At 50.5% G+C, this 14324-nt stretch overlaps 1 protein-coding gene across 4 annotated transcripts; it reads left to right on the forward strand.

Moving 5' to 3' along the window:
* Positions 1-112: 112 nt before the first annotated feature.
* Positions 113-13604, forward strand: Mtg2 (mitochondrial ribosome associated GTPase 2). 4 transcript variants are annotated; one of them, XM_050153094.1, is made up of 8 exons: positions 113-214; positions 1362-1473; positions 6162-6366; positions 9645-9792; positions 10583-10698; positions 11399-11617; positions 12147-12285; positions 13084-13604. In XM_050153094.1, exons 3-8 carry the CDS (start codon positions 6166-6168, stop codon positions 13476-13478), a joined length of 1218 nt encoding a protein of 405 aa, XP_050009051.1. In that variant the 5' UTR covers positions 113-214; positions 1362-1473; positions 6162-6165; the 3' UTR covers positions 13479-13604. The 4 variants fall into 4 exon arrangements, with proteins under 4 accessions (XP_050009051.1, XP_050009054.1, XP_050009052.1 ...); XM_050153097.1 differs by having other exon boundaries at positions 142-214; positions 1366-1473; XM_050153095.1 differs by having other exon boundaries at positions 164-186.
* Positions 13605-14324: the final 720 nt, after the last annotated feature.

Raw genomic sequence — 14324 nt, forward strand, 5'->3', positions numbered from 1 at the left:
CCTCGGCCTCCTGAGTGGCGGAGCTGCAGACACGATCGGAAGCCGCCCGTCGGCGCCCGCAGAGGGACACGGGCTTGGGGGCGGCAGCGCGCCTTCTGCGTCTGCGCGCTGGTGCATTGCGCAGCCGCGGCCAGAGCTCGACCCGGAAGCAGTCGCGCGGCCGGATGGCGTAGCTTCCCGGTGCCGGTGGGTGCGAGCGTGGAGTTTTTCCCCGGTGTGTGTTCTGAGACTGAGGGTTGGCTGGGTGGCGAGGTCTGTGGGGATGGCCGGTCCACCCCGAGCCCACAACGCTGGTTTCTGAAAATGTGCCCTTTCCCTTAGAGTGTGGCGGAGCATGCCAGGAAGCTGAGGCCGGAGGGTTTCCAGGAGTTCGAGGCCAGGCTAGGCAGCATAGTGAGACCGTGAACAGAAAGAAAGCAGTGGCAGAAACTGCCCCTCGCCTAGTCTTTTGGAAAGCGTTTATGGACGCGCTCCCCGGGTCGAGACTCGCTTGTAAGATGCAGGCGCTGCAGTGTGCTGCCTCCCTCCGGCAGTTGACTTATCCTGAATCCCAGCCTCTGTTGCTTTGTGGGAGCATTTTTTTTTTCTTTTTTAAATCAGGTAAAGAAGATTCTGCTCACTGAGGACCGATAGAGATGCATCTGTACTGATACTCGGCCAGAGTTTGTTCCTACGCAGGAGCCTGAAGGACTAGACTACGGTGTTGTTCCGGAGCTGCCAGGGGCTTCCCTGCTGGCACAGGAACCCCTCCTGGCGACCTTGAGTGCTGGGGGAGGAGGCGGTTGTTCCTCCAGTCCGCTCTAATGAAAAGCCCCACAAGACCCCTTAGGGCAAGCGCCAGACAGCAGCGATGTCGGAAGGAACACGTGGCTTTATTTTGTTTTTGAGACAAGCTCTCCCGATGTAACCCGGAACTCAAGAGATGCCTGTCTGGCTTCGAGTGCTGGGATTAAAAGCATATGCCACCACACACAGCAGGGACACTTTCTTTTTTTCTCCTGTGACTGGCATGTAATTAAGTGAAAAAGAAAATGTAATGTGCATTGTCAAGTGACAAAATAATCCAGTTTCTAAACAGTTTCCACATGAAAAGCGAAGTAGATCACAGATATATCTAATGAAGCAAGCGTAACTGTGTAGCAGAAACAGTAATGCCCCCGTGGGATTTAATATCCTCCAGCAAAGTGGAAATGAAATGCTTAGAATTAAGTTAGTTAACTGTAAGCACTATGAACCAAGTTGAAGGATAAGTGTTGGGTAAGCGTATGCCACACAAGAAATGAAACTGTTTCTCAAGTGTGCTTCTCTCTCTCTCTCTCTCTCTCTCTCTCTCTCTCTCTCTCTCTCTCTCTCTCTCTCAGACAGGTTTTCAAGTCCTTCTGGCTACCTGACTGGCCTTGGACTTCCTGTGCGGCGACAAAGGATGACCTTGAATTCCTGATCTTCCTACTCTCCTGGGTGCTGAGAACACAGGTAAGTGTTGGCCTGGCACACCTGGTTCGTGTGGCTCTAGGGATCAATCCAGCGCTTTGCGCATGCTAGACTGACAAGCATTCTACTCATGGAACTATATCCCCCTTCCCAGGGGGGATGCTTTTTTTTCTCAGCATATTGTGACATGTTTCTAATCCCAGCTACACAATAAATTCAATCAATACAGTGTAAAATCAGTACAGAAGATGCCTGGCGATACCCTTTGTGGACAGTAGCTAGGAACTCAGCATCCTGGATAGCAGCTGTGTCCTGAGCTTTGTTACCTGGTATAGCCCTTGTGGCCTGTGGCACTGAAGAACTGGGATCTTATATTTTATTTACTCTTTTTATGAGAGTTCATGCTCATGCATGTGAATGTGCCATTGTACACACATGTGCACCTGTGTGGGCAGGAGGACATCAAGTATCCTGCTCTGTCACTCTCTGCCTTGTTCTCTTGAGATCAGGTTTCTCCCTGAGTCTGAAGCTAGCCAGGCAGCCCCTTGAATCGTCCTATTCCAGGCTCCATGTCATGCATGTGGATTATGGGTACATGGCCACCCCAGCTTTGTAAACAAACGAATCCCAACTCAAGTCCTTATGCTTAGCCTGCAAGGGTTCTTGTTCACTGCGTCATCTCCCCAGCCCCGTTTTATTTAATTTTAACTTTGCCAGTCCCAGGTGGCTAGTAGACACTGGGTGAGACCGTGCAGAAATAGCATCAGGAACACAATTAGAGGCTGAACAGCAATGGGAAGAAGACTGACTTTATTCCCTGGCAGGGACCCACATTACTCAGAGTCTGCACACAGATTAAGAATTTGGACAGGAGTGGGCTGTGGTGGTACACGTTTGGTCTCAGCGCTTGGCGGCAAAGGCAAGCAGTTCTCTGTGAATTCCAGGCCAGCGAGGGCTATATGGTGAGACCTCGTCCCCAAACCAAACCAGTACACCAATGCAGGCCTGAGTCCAGGTGGCTTTGCAGCTGCTCCTGACCTTTGGGTTTGGCTCCGCCAGTGCTGGGATGGTGGACAGCCTGTGCCTTGCAGATTTAGCTGCTAGTGGCCAGCAGGTGCCCACAGCAGATTCGGGAATTTTGCTTTTCCCCTTAACCTATGTGTTCCTACTCCACCCCACCCCTCTCATCCACTACCTTAGGACCTCGGTAAGTTACATTCCTGCTCTTTGCTTTAGTATCTTTCTCTGAAAAATGGGGATGATAATAAAATAAATTGCTTTATAGAATTTTTAAGTAGACAGAATGAGTTAATCCCTGGAAACCACTTTTTTAAAAAAAAAAAAAAAACAGATTCTGCAAGTGGTACCCTAGGAGACTGGAGTATTTGGTTGCTGGTTGCTTGGTTTAGTTTGATTGGTGGATTGGTTTTTAAAGCTGGGTCTCAGGTATCTCAGGCTGACCTCACACTATGTAACTGAGTCTGGTTAAGCCGCCGGACACGGGTGCTGGGAACTGAGTCTGGGTCCGTACAAGAGCGGTGCACGTTCTTAGTCACTGAGCCATCCCTTGCCCCACAGCATCCTCATTCTTTGACCACTGGAGCATCTGAAAGTGCCAGTTTGCAGGCGTGAGCATGGGCATCCCTGCGGGTACCATTCATGCTTTCACATAAAGTGTGGCCTGCTTAGGCCTGGCCACTCGTCCCTCCTGTTTGCTAAGGCATTCATGGCACACCAGCGGGACCCAGCTGCAGAGGTGGCCTTGTGCTCTCACACCAGACCCTGCTGGTTACTGGCCTCTAATTTTACTTTCTGTGAAACCTGGGTTTTGGTTCTGGGCTACACTGACCTCATAGTGATTTAGTAAGTGTAAATTTGGGGTTATTTCTTGATAGCATTTACCAGGAATCTACTACCAAGTCTAAAATTTGGGACTATTGTTTCCTGGAAAATGCAATTTCTTGAGATGTAGGGTTGTTTGTTGTTGTTGTTTATTTGAATCTTTAAAGATATGTCCATTTGGTTGCCAGGCAATGGTGGTGCACACCTTTAGTCTCAGCACTCAGGAGGCAGAAGCAGGCGGATCTCTGACTCTGAGACCGGCTGGGTCTACAGAGTGAGTTCCAGGACAGTCAGGACTACACAGAGAAACCCTGTCTTAGAAAACAATAGTAAGAAATAATGTCCTTTAACACAAGCTATTGAGTGAGTCTCAAGAGTCCCACATGTGAAGTGTATTCGTCACCTCTCTCTAAGTCTAGTCATTCCAAAGTAATTTACTTAAAAAAATACTTTCCTGGACAGGGCTTGTAGCTCAGGGGTAGAGCATTTTCCTTGATATATGGGCCTCAGGTTCAATCCCTGGCATTGATAGAAATGAAAACAAAAACGAAAAACTTTTCAGAGGGCTCAGTGGTTAAAAGTATGTCTGTGCACTTCCCGAAAACTAGGGTTCCATTCCCAGGACACACCTGGCAGCTCACGACTGTCTGGAACTCCAATTCTAAGGGCTCCAAAAGCACTAGATACACATGTAATACATGCAGTACTGCACATGCATGTAGGCAGGACACCAACACTTATTAAATATGGTAATAAACTTAAAAAAAAAACTTTGAGTTGGAGGCCAGCCTGGTCTACAGAGTGAATTCCAGGACATGGAGAGATATACAGAGAAACCCTGTCTTGGGGGGGAGGGACACTTTAATAGAAGGGTAAGAGGAGAAGGGTATCCCCATAAGTGGCAGCCCAGCATGGGAGAGGAGGGAATGGGCCATGAGGCTAGGCTGGTTACTGGACACATAAAGAAAAGCCATAAGGACTTTGTGGGAGCCTAGGCAGTTTGGATGCTCACCTTACTAGACGTGGATGGAGGTGGGAGGTCCTTGGACTTCCCACAGGGCTGGGAACCCTGATTGCTCTTTGGGCTGATGAGGGAGGGGGACTTGATTGGAGGAAGGGGAGGGAAATGGGAGGCGGTGGCGGGGAAGAGACAGAAATCTTTAATAAATAAATAAATAAAAATTATAAACATAATTGCAAAAAAAAAAAGAAGAAGAAAAACCATAAGGAGAAAGGAAGTCACCAAGACAGAAAGCTTTTGGGCAATGCTAGACTGCAGGAGTGGCCCTGTGTCTCAGTTGGAGTCTATAGCTACGAAGGGATACCATGGCAAGTGGGTGTGTCTTAGTTACGGTCTCCGTTGCTCTGAAGAGACACCATGGCCACTGCAACTGTTATAAAGGAAAGCATTTAATGATTGCAGGTGGTTTACAGTTGCGAAGTTTAGTTCATTGTCCTCATGGTGGGAAGCATGGTGGCATGCAGGCTGACATGATCTGGAGAGGAGCCAAGAGTTCTGCGTCCAGATCAGCATGCGGCAGGAAGAGTGAGCCACAGTCCGCCCCCAGTGACACTTCCTTCAACAAGGACACACCTCCCAATAGTGCCGCTCCCTATAAGCCTATGGGGCCGTTTTTACTGAAGCCACCACACTCTGTGAACTTTAGTTTCCAGCAGGTGTATGCGTGTGTGTGTACAGGCAGACGGGTGTAGATCTGACTAAAAGTGTAAGTGTGGAGTGTGAGGGAGAAGCCAGGGTGCCTGTATACTCCCAGCTGTATCCATCAGAGGGGACAGCAGTGTCACACAGCCTCTAGATGTGTGTTCCAGGGCTCCCAGAGGAGGCTGTCTGCAGGACTGTGCTGGAGGAAGACATGGCTGAGGCCGCTGTGGACATGGAAAGGTGCTGAGACCCATAGCACTCCAGGATGAACTTCTGCTGGCCCTACTGCCAATAGCTCGTGGATTGCCCTGGGAAGACGTGCCTGTATAAAACTAATAAAGTGGTGGTGGATAAAGGAGCAGGAATCAGGGTGCCTCCCTCAGTCCCTGCAACGTAGTAAGACAGAGGCCTTTGAACTGGAGTGTCCCTCCCTGTGGAGCCAGAGTATGGCCCAGCGTGCCTTTACATCCTGAGCTGCTTTTCCTGGTGCAGCGTGTGTGGTGGGAGTTGGTCCTCACCCTGAGCTGTAGGAGCCCGTGTAACTCATTAGAGCAGAAGTCACTGGGCTCGGTGGCTCCGGGTCAGGTGCTCTGCCATCGCTCTCATCTCGCAGGAAATTGAAAAGATGGGAGCAGAGGACCGAGACCACGAGATGCGCTCACTGTGCTCTCTGCAGGACAGAAGCACAGGGCACACCGTGCAGTGTGGGTTGGCCTGTTCTTGCCCATCTTTCCACTTTCAGGAGGCTGAGTCAACAGCCGTGTGACCTTCCCTAGGTCCCCAGCACAGTGGCAAAGGTGACGTTTGTCTGGGTGTGTGCTGCCGTTGTCCAGTGTTCTTGTGTTCCTGTTTAACAGAAGCTGCCCAAGAGCACAGCACACTCTTCAATAACAATTCAACAAATGGCCATTTTTACTTTGGAGAAATTCTGACTTGAGGTTTAGATTCCCTTTTAATAATCTCAACAAGCAGGCACCTTACATTCTCCAGGGAGATTCACTCACCATTGTAAGAGATTCAATTATCTAAATCTTGCACGCACAGATCCTGGCCTGAGTGCAGATGGATGCACATCACAAACCCCTGCTCAGTCCATCAGTTTTCTTGTTTTTCCTGACGCTATTCTGTCACGTGGATTCTGCCTCATGCCAGGCCCTGCTCCAGCTCTTGCCAGAAGTTCCTGTTTAACCCAAGTGTCTTACTGGATCCTTCTGACTTTTGTTAGGGCTATGATACCTACCAGACTTGTCTTGGCGAGGTCCTCTGCTGTGTTGGGTGTTTCAGAGTGGGCTGCATCGACGTGGGCTGCCCTCAAGCCCAGCCAGCTTCATGCACTGCAGGCATCTTCTCGACTGCTCTCTTTGGGCATTCAGGACCATGCTAAGCACCGGGAGGCCCCTGGAAAGAAGCCGCTGTCAGAGAAAAAACTGGTGAGTCTCAGCCTAGGGAAGACACATTTGAGTTCTCTCTCTCTCCCGTGTGTGTGTGTGTGTGTTTGTGTGTATACGTGCATGCATACACGTGTGCACACATCCCTGTGGAGGTCAGAGTAAAGGGTAGATCCCTTGGGGTTAGAGGCAGTTGTGCACTACCTGGTGTGGGTGCTGTGATCCAAACATGGCTCTCTGGAGAGCAGCAAGTACTCCTAACTTCTCAGCTGTCTCTGCAGCGCAGCCTTTGCATTCTTTATCCCACCAGACTTGCCCTCACGGTGCTACTGAGGGTTGCATGGAGTTCTTGAAGAGGGGCCTGTGTGCCAAACCCTTGCCAGCAGCACAGCAGCCCAGGAGGAGTCAAGGCCAGGTGGAGTTAGGACTGGTTTGATTCGGTGGTTTAAGGTATTAGGGATAGAAGCCAGGCCTTTTGCCCGCTAGGCAAGTAAATCCCTAAACCTTATTTTAGTTTTTTTGAGACTGGGACTCATGTCATCTAGGTGCCCTTTAACTCCCTGTGGAGCTGAGGATGACCTTAAACTCTGATCCTCCTGTCTCTATGTAGTGGCGTTTCAGTTGTATTTTAATAAATAAAACAACCTGAGGACCCAAAAAGCAAAGCAGCCAGCCACTGGCTCTTATCTCGACCTCAGTCTGAAATGGCGACCCTGCCTCCAGGAATCTCAGAATGAGACTTTGTCTGAGAGCTGTTTCCTCTCATTTTATAATCCTCTCTAGTTCTGGGATTAAAGGCATGTACTGCCCAGTTTCTATGGTAACTAGTGTGGTTACTGGGATTAAAGGTGTGTATCATTGCTGCTGGCTGTAAGGTTGTCCAGGGGAGCTGTTTTACACTCAGATCTTCAGACAAGCTTTACTTATTAAAATATAGTTGAAATGCCACTACACTCCCTCGTGGGAGGATTCAGGCATGTGCCACCCTGCCCAGCCCTCCTGAAAGTATTTTTACGTACATTTCCTTTATTTATTTGCAGTTAGGTGTCTTTGAGTATTCAAGTTCTGTTTTGAACCTGGGGACTGGGTATATCTTTAGTTTAAGTTCTTTAAGGCTTATACTGAACAAGATGTTGTTGGTTGGTTGGTTTGTATAATATATGTAGGTGCGTGCGTGTGTGCAGGGGCTGTGTATATGAAGGCCAGAGGACATCTCTGTGTCATCCTCTGGAACACTGTCTACTTCATTTAAGTCAGAGGCTCTCATGGGCCTGGAGCTCTCCAGTCTTGCTGTAGCGACTGGCTGGCCAGGGAGCTTCAGAGAGCCCCTATCTCTGCTGTACAGACACATGCCACCACTCCAGCGCTTAAATTGCTTTGGATTTTTTGGTTTTGGGGGGTTTTTGTTTGTTTGTTTTTGTTTTCCTAGACAGGGTTTCTCTGTAGCTTTGGAGCCTGTCCTAGAACTAGATTTTGTAGACCAGGCTGGCCTCGAACTCACAGAGATCCACCTGCCTCTGCCTCTCCAGTGCAGGGATTAAAGGTGTGCGCCACCACCCCTGGCCACGCCAGCACTTTCATGAGGGTGCTGGGGATCAAACCCAGGCTGTTATGCTTGCATGGAGGCTCTTTACTGACTCTCTCCCCAACCCTTAGAAAGTTTTTATTCTGTTTGCCAGAACCTTTGACTAAAGAAGTTACACATTAGGGCTCTCTCATTTCCTCCTAGTGGAGGGTCTCTAGGTGAGCAGCTGAGAAAAAGCCATGTTTCTTAGGGAAAAGAACTTTGGAAGGTAGGCTGAGGGACATAGCACCTAGACTTCCAGGGTTCTCTCCTCCTGGCCGCTCATGCTTGTTTCGAATCTTTCCTGGTGGTGTTCAGCCTGTGCTCTCTCCTGTGAGGTGGAGTCTTTGTTGGCACAGCACAAACTCGCATAGTTTCAAAGTAGTAGCTCATGGTTTTCCTCATGCTGCCGAGGAATCCCAGGATGTTTCTTTTTGGAGACTTTTTATTTATTTTTGTGGTGCAAAGCATCAAATCCAGGACCTTAAATAGGAGAGAATGCTGTACTGCTGAGCTCTGCCAAACTGGGCATCTTTTTTCTTAAAAACAACCCAGTCCTGAGGACTGGTGCAGTGGCTCTGTCGTTGTTATGAGCATTTATTATTCTTCCAGAGGACTTGGGTTCGGTTCCCAGCACCCACAGAGTAGCTCACAACTACCTGTAATTCTAGTTCCCAGGAATCTGGCACAGGCATTACACACACATGGTACCTATGTGTATAGTCCGGCACACACACATATACACATAAAATAAATAAATGTCCTAAAAATCCAGTGCTGGAGCCGGGCAGTGGTGGCGCACGCCTTTAATCCCAGCACTCGGGAGGCAGAGGCAGGCGGATCTCTGTGAGTTCGAGGCCAGCCTGGTCTACAAGAGCTAGTTCCAGGACAGGGACCAAAAGCTACGGAGAAACCCTGTCTTGAAAAAAAAAAAATCCAGTGCTGGGAAGGAGGAGGGGCTCCAGCTGAAGGATGAGCTGGTGTGTACCCATGTGTGTGAGTGTTTTGCCAGCGTGTATGTATGTGTGCCACAAACATACCTGCTGCTTACAAAAATCAGAAGAGGGCTTTTGGCTGCCCTGGAATTGGAGTTACAGATGTTTGTGAGCCATGTGGGTGTTGGGAATTGGAATCAATTTCTCTGCAACAACAGCAAGTGCTCTTAACTGCTGCACCGTCTCTCCAGCCCAGCTGGCTAGTTCTTATTCTTTCACTGTATTGAGAGCCTAAAGAGAGCCCTCCTGAGAAGGGTCTCTCTCCCTTCCTGCATTTCACACTCAAGCCCTCAGGTGCTACCACTGGAGAGTCGTCTTTCCTCATAGCTAGAGCCTGGGCACTGTCCAAGAACTCTACCTCATTCCTTCCTCAGCAGCAGCATTTTCCCCTGGTAAAGACAGAGCTGGTGTTTTAACAGTGTAATTCTGCCTGAAAGAAGCTGGAAGGACATTTTGTTCAGGAAACGTTTCCTAAACAAGCTGTGCTCTCCAGGTTAGAATTTCTGAGTTCCCTTTTGAAGTGTGCATGCCATACCAGACACCCACTGTATCGGCAGTGATTGGCGACAGCCCTCAGGTGCTGGTGACCTCTGGGAGCTAGGCCTCACGGCGGCTTTGGAGAGCCCTGTGAGGGCCATGTTAACATGGCTAGCCTCTGATGCTGGTAAAGGGGCTTGTACCAAGGGGGTACTCACGTGTATGGGTGTCTCCTAGAAAGATTTCAGGGTTGCTGACATCGCTGGGTGCCTTATTCTCTGTAGAAAAGACATTTTGTGGATCGCCGGAGAGTGCTGGTCCGTGGAGGAAACGGAGGCTCCGGCATAAGCTGTTTCCACAGTGAGCCCCGCAAGGAGTTTGGAGGCCCTGATGGCGGGGATGGAGGAAGTGGTGGCCATATCATCCTGAGAGGCATGTGCTCGGGGCAGCGGGGAGGAGACAACAAAACAGCCTCACTAGTGGCTGGAGCAGCCACTGTCTTATCTTGTCCTGCATTTGCATTCACCCCTAATGCATAGATATCATTTTGATGAATTATATGGCTGCTCATCACCAGTGTACTAAGTCGAGTGACTTTGGATGATAGATGATAACATGGAACAGGGTCAGAAAGTGCAGCAGAGGGCCTGGGTTCTACTGCGCACATGCTTACTGTGAATGCCCTGGGAGCTGGGCACAGGCATCTTTATAGCATAATGAAGTTTGCTGGTTTCTTTTATTTTTCTCATTTTGTGTGTATGGGTGCTACGCCTAAGTGTATATCTTGTGTGTCTACACATATGTGCCCCCACAGAGGCCATTGGATCTCCCAGATCCAATGTGAACTGCCATTGGGTGCTGAGAATCAAACCTGGATCCTTTGGAAGAGCAGCCAATGTTCCTAATCTCTGGCCCATTCCTTAAGCCCCTTAGGTGACTTTTTGTTTTTGTTTTTTTAATTGATGATAGTCATATTTGCTTCATATGGTGATGCCTTCCTTTTGCAAGTTTCGGGTCAGCCAGGACTAATAGGATGCATAATAAAATTCTGTCTAAGAAAAGGTCATATTCTATTTTGGTTAGAATAATGGAGAGTGTGGGGAGCCAGCCATATGCCCAGGCCAGGGGAGGGCAAGGGTAATAAGTGCGAGGCCACTGTTCTCTGCGTGACAGCTGTGTTGGCTGTGTCTTAACACACAAGAAGATTCTGTTCTCATTCTAGTTGACCGGCAAGTGAAGTCCTTGTCCTCAGTCTTGTCCCGGTATCAGGGTTTCAGTGGAGAAGATGGTGGCAGCAAAAACTGCTCTGGACGAGGTGGGGCCATCCTCTACATCCAGGTGAGCTGAGGAACTGGAATGGCCACTGTTCCCTTGGGTCCTATCACTGAGTCCACGGATGACTGCCGGCACCTGGGTAGGAGCAGAAGGCAGCCAGCAAGTGGACAGCGGTCTGTCATAGGAGTCACACCCCATAGCCAGCAGCTGGACAGCGATCTGTCATAGGAGTCACACCCCATAGCCAGCAGCTGGACAGTGGTCTGTCGTAGGAGTCACACCCCATAGCCAGCAGCTGGACAGCGGTCTGTCATAGGAGTCACACTCCACACAGACTCCTTTGCACTGGTGTGCCATGTTGCTTCTGTCCCTAAAGAGGAAGCCAATAACATACCCCCTTCCAAGTCTGGATGAGGGTGGCATGCTCACACAAGACTGGTTCCCTGGTGCTTCGTTGATTCTGACACAATAGAAACATTCAAAAGAGTCCCTTGTCCAGGCGGGTGTTTGCTGTTGTGACAGGGCCTCACCGTGTGGCCCAGGCTGCCCTTGAACTTGTAAATCCTCCTGCCTCAGCCCCTGAGTGCTAGAGGCAAGTGTTGCCATGACAGCTTATTTATGCAGTACGGAGCACAAGACTAGGCCTGTAAAATCTCTTCAGGGCTGGGACGTTTCCTTTGTGGTAGTGACTGAGGAGAGTCGTTAGCAGTGTCCCCTCCTCCTTCTGGCTGGTACAGACCTTCATGATGATGATGCTTTTCAGGTTCCCGTGGGTACCTTGGTGAAAGAGAGAGGTGAGGTTGTGGCTGACCTGTCTCACCCAGGGGATGAGTATGTCGCGGCACTGGGGGGTGCAGGAGGAAAAGGAAATCGCTTTTTTCTGGCCAATGACAACCGTGCCCCTGTAACTTGCACCCCTGGACAACCGGGTCAGGAGCGGGTCCTCTACCTGGAGCTGAAGACAGTGGCGCATGCTGGGATGGTAGGTCCCTGACTGCCACACTCTGAGGTGGGGGGGGGGGGTCCCTGCTGGTGGAGCAGCTGCTACCTGGAGAGGACAGCAGTTCTCATTCATCGCCTGTGTATGCTGCTGACAAGCAGGTGCCTGCACACTCCCCTTCCCAGCCCAGTCTCTATCTGTGCCAGCCAAGTCCCTCCATGAGGTCACCCGTCCTCTGTACCAGCCGTGTCCCTCCATGAGGTCACCCGTCCTCTGTACCAGCCGTGTCCCTCCATGAGGTCACCTGTCCTCTGTACCAGCCAAGTCCCTCCATGAGGTCACCTGTCCTCTGTACCAGCCGTGTCCCTCCATGAGGTCACCCGTCCTCTGTCTGTACCAGCCGTGTCCCTCCATGAGGTCACCCGTCCTCTGTCTGTACCAGCCGTGTCCCTCCATGAGGTCACCCGTCCTCTGTCTGTACCAGCCGTGTCCCTCCATGAGGTCACCCGTCCTCTGTACCAGCTGTGTCCCTCTATGAGGTCACACAGCACTTTTACTTTTTCTCTTCTAGATTGGCTTTCCCAATGCTGGGAAATCATCTCTCCTTCGAGCCATTTCAAATGCAAAGCCTGCTGTGGCTTCCTACCCATTCACCACCTTGAACCCTCACGTGGGGATCGTTCACTATGAAGGCCACCAACAGGTAGCAGGTAGATCCTCCAAAACCCTGCCAGAGGATGGGTTTAAATGGCCCAGTGATTCAGGAGAGCAATTATGTAACCCCTGAATTTAGCTTCCCACTTAAAATGAGACATTGTTTTCCCTGATTGAAACAATTTTAATGAGTCTGTTCTCTGTCAAAATCAGCCCCTCCCCTCACAGCCAGGAAATCTGATCTCTGTGGTTGGGAACTGTGATCTGGAGTCTGAGCCTGAGGAGAGGGCTGCCTCTTGCTTTCCTCGCTCTCTCTGTGGAGCTGGGCGGCATCCGTCATGCAGACAGCATGTGGTTTAAAAAGCCTTTCCTGTACCATTTTAAGAGGAAAACTTTTTTCCAGAAGATAATGTACCCATTAAAAATAGCAAGCCTGCTGGTAAGGTTATTTGTACAGCACTTTATATCTGCAAAGTGCACGATAGTGATTTGTATCCATAATCAAATTAGCATAGAATGTAGGGAGCCATCTCCATTTTTGAACCATGTTTGAAGCCTGGGAGACAGGAATGTGTAAAGCTCGCTCATTAGATTGGTCCACTGTGCCTGTCACCCAGATATTCCAGAGCATGTTGCCGACCCGGGAGCTGCAGGGCCTTGATGTCGCTTGGCCTGCTGAGTCACCTGGGAGAGGATGAATGACTTCAAGTGTTCGTTGGAAGGACAGCTGTAGAACATGAGATCTGGGCCAGAAGGGGTCTCCCTGAGAGGAGCCTCCTGACCCCAAGGTTTCGAGTGGCATTGAGAAGCCAAACATGACCTCGGACCTGACGCTAAGCTCTTTCCTCCCGCAGTGGCGGACATCCCGGGCATCATCCGAGGCGCACACCAGAACAAGGGCCTGGGGCTCAGCTTCCTCAGGCATATTGAGCGATGTCGCTTCTTCCTGTTTGTGGTAGATCTTTCCTTACCTGAGCCATGGACTCAGGTTGATGATTTAAAATATGAACTAGAGAAGTACGAAGAAGGCCTGTCTGAGAGGTCCCATGTGATCGTCGCAAATAAGATTGATATCCCGCAGGCCAGAGCCCACCTGCCCCAGCTCCAGGCCCGCCTCGGGCAGGAGGTCATCGCCTTGTCAGCACTGACTGGAGAGAACCTCGAGCAGCTGCTTCTGCACCTCAAGGCCCTGCACGATGCCCACGTGGAGGCTGAGTTGGAGCAGGGCCGCCAGCCTCTCAGGTGGTAGTGGGCCCAGGGCTGCATGCGCTGGGCCAGGATGGGGCAGGAGTAGCCGGCAGTCACAGAAAGCAAACGCAAGCGTGTTGTGAAATGTGGGCAGCTTTTAGCACCTGAGAGAAAGTACTTGCAAATATTTGAATGTGTCAGTGTCTTTGTTTTCCCACCAATTTCCGGCATACTCCTAAACTGCCCCTACCCTCTGGCCTAGGGTATAGAGTATTCTGTGCCACCTGGTACCTGGATGACTCCCAGTGCTTGGTTTGCCTGTCACCCTTGCTGCCTGCTTTGCTGAGGTTGACTCATTTGTGCTAATTAACACCTCATTAGTAGGAGGACAGTGCTGCTGGCTGAAGGTAGCAAACACTGCTGCCAGGGGGCCTGGGCAAACGCAGCAGCAGCAGCAGAGCCATGGCTGGCAGCCATGCATGGCAGCATTTGCGTCAGAGCAGCCCTTGGTCTCCTTGTGGGGGTCCTGCAGAGCCCCGAAGCTGGCTGCTGGGGCAGCATGTCAGGAAGGCAGGGTACCGTGGCCATACTTTGTTCCCCAGTGCCAGCTGACTGAGGAGAACAGCGAGGGCCAGCTCCTTCCCTGTTGTTCCCAGAACGCTGTGCTGAGCTCTGTGGGGGCTGAACACCAAGGCAGCCTTGAGCTTCACGACTGAACGCACCCAATATCCGACCAGGCACGCAGCCTCTGGCTGTGCATCCGTGATGCGCCAGCATGTTGTCAACCACGGGAGATGCGAACCTTGGAGTTTCTGACATTATTCCTGATAGGTAGCCTCAGCTCAGCGTGGTATGTGAAAGAATGGCAGGGACCTGTCCCTGGTGACAGGTACTGTCACTGCTCTGC

This window comes from Alexandromys fortis, unplaced genomic scaffold, assembly GCF_014885135.2.
Source record: "Alexandromys fortis isolate MF-2015 unplaced genomic scaffold, M_Fortis_MF-2015_v1.1 scaffold_81, whole genome shotgun sequence".
Lineage (NCBI taxonomy): Eukaryota > Metazoa > Chordata > Mammalia > Rodentia > Cricetidae > Alexandromys > Alexandromys fortis.

Bases quoted from the DNA above. Each gene is read 5' to 3' on its own strand.
- Mtg2 (XM_050153094.1), top strand. From the start codon at position 6,166: ATGATACCTACCAGACTTGTCTTGGCGAGGTCCTCTGCTGTGTTGGGT. The intron at 9,793-10,582 runs GCATGTGCTCGG...TTCTCATTCTAG, and splicing joins TGGCCATATCATCCTGAGAG to TTGACCGGCAAGTGAAGTCC. The intron at 12,286-13,083 runs GTAGATCCTCCA...TTCCTCCCGCAG, and splicing joins AGGCCACCAACAGGTAGCAG to TGGCGGACATCCCGGGCATC.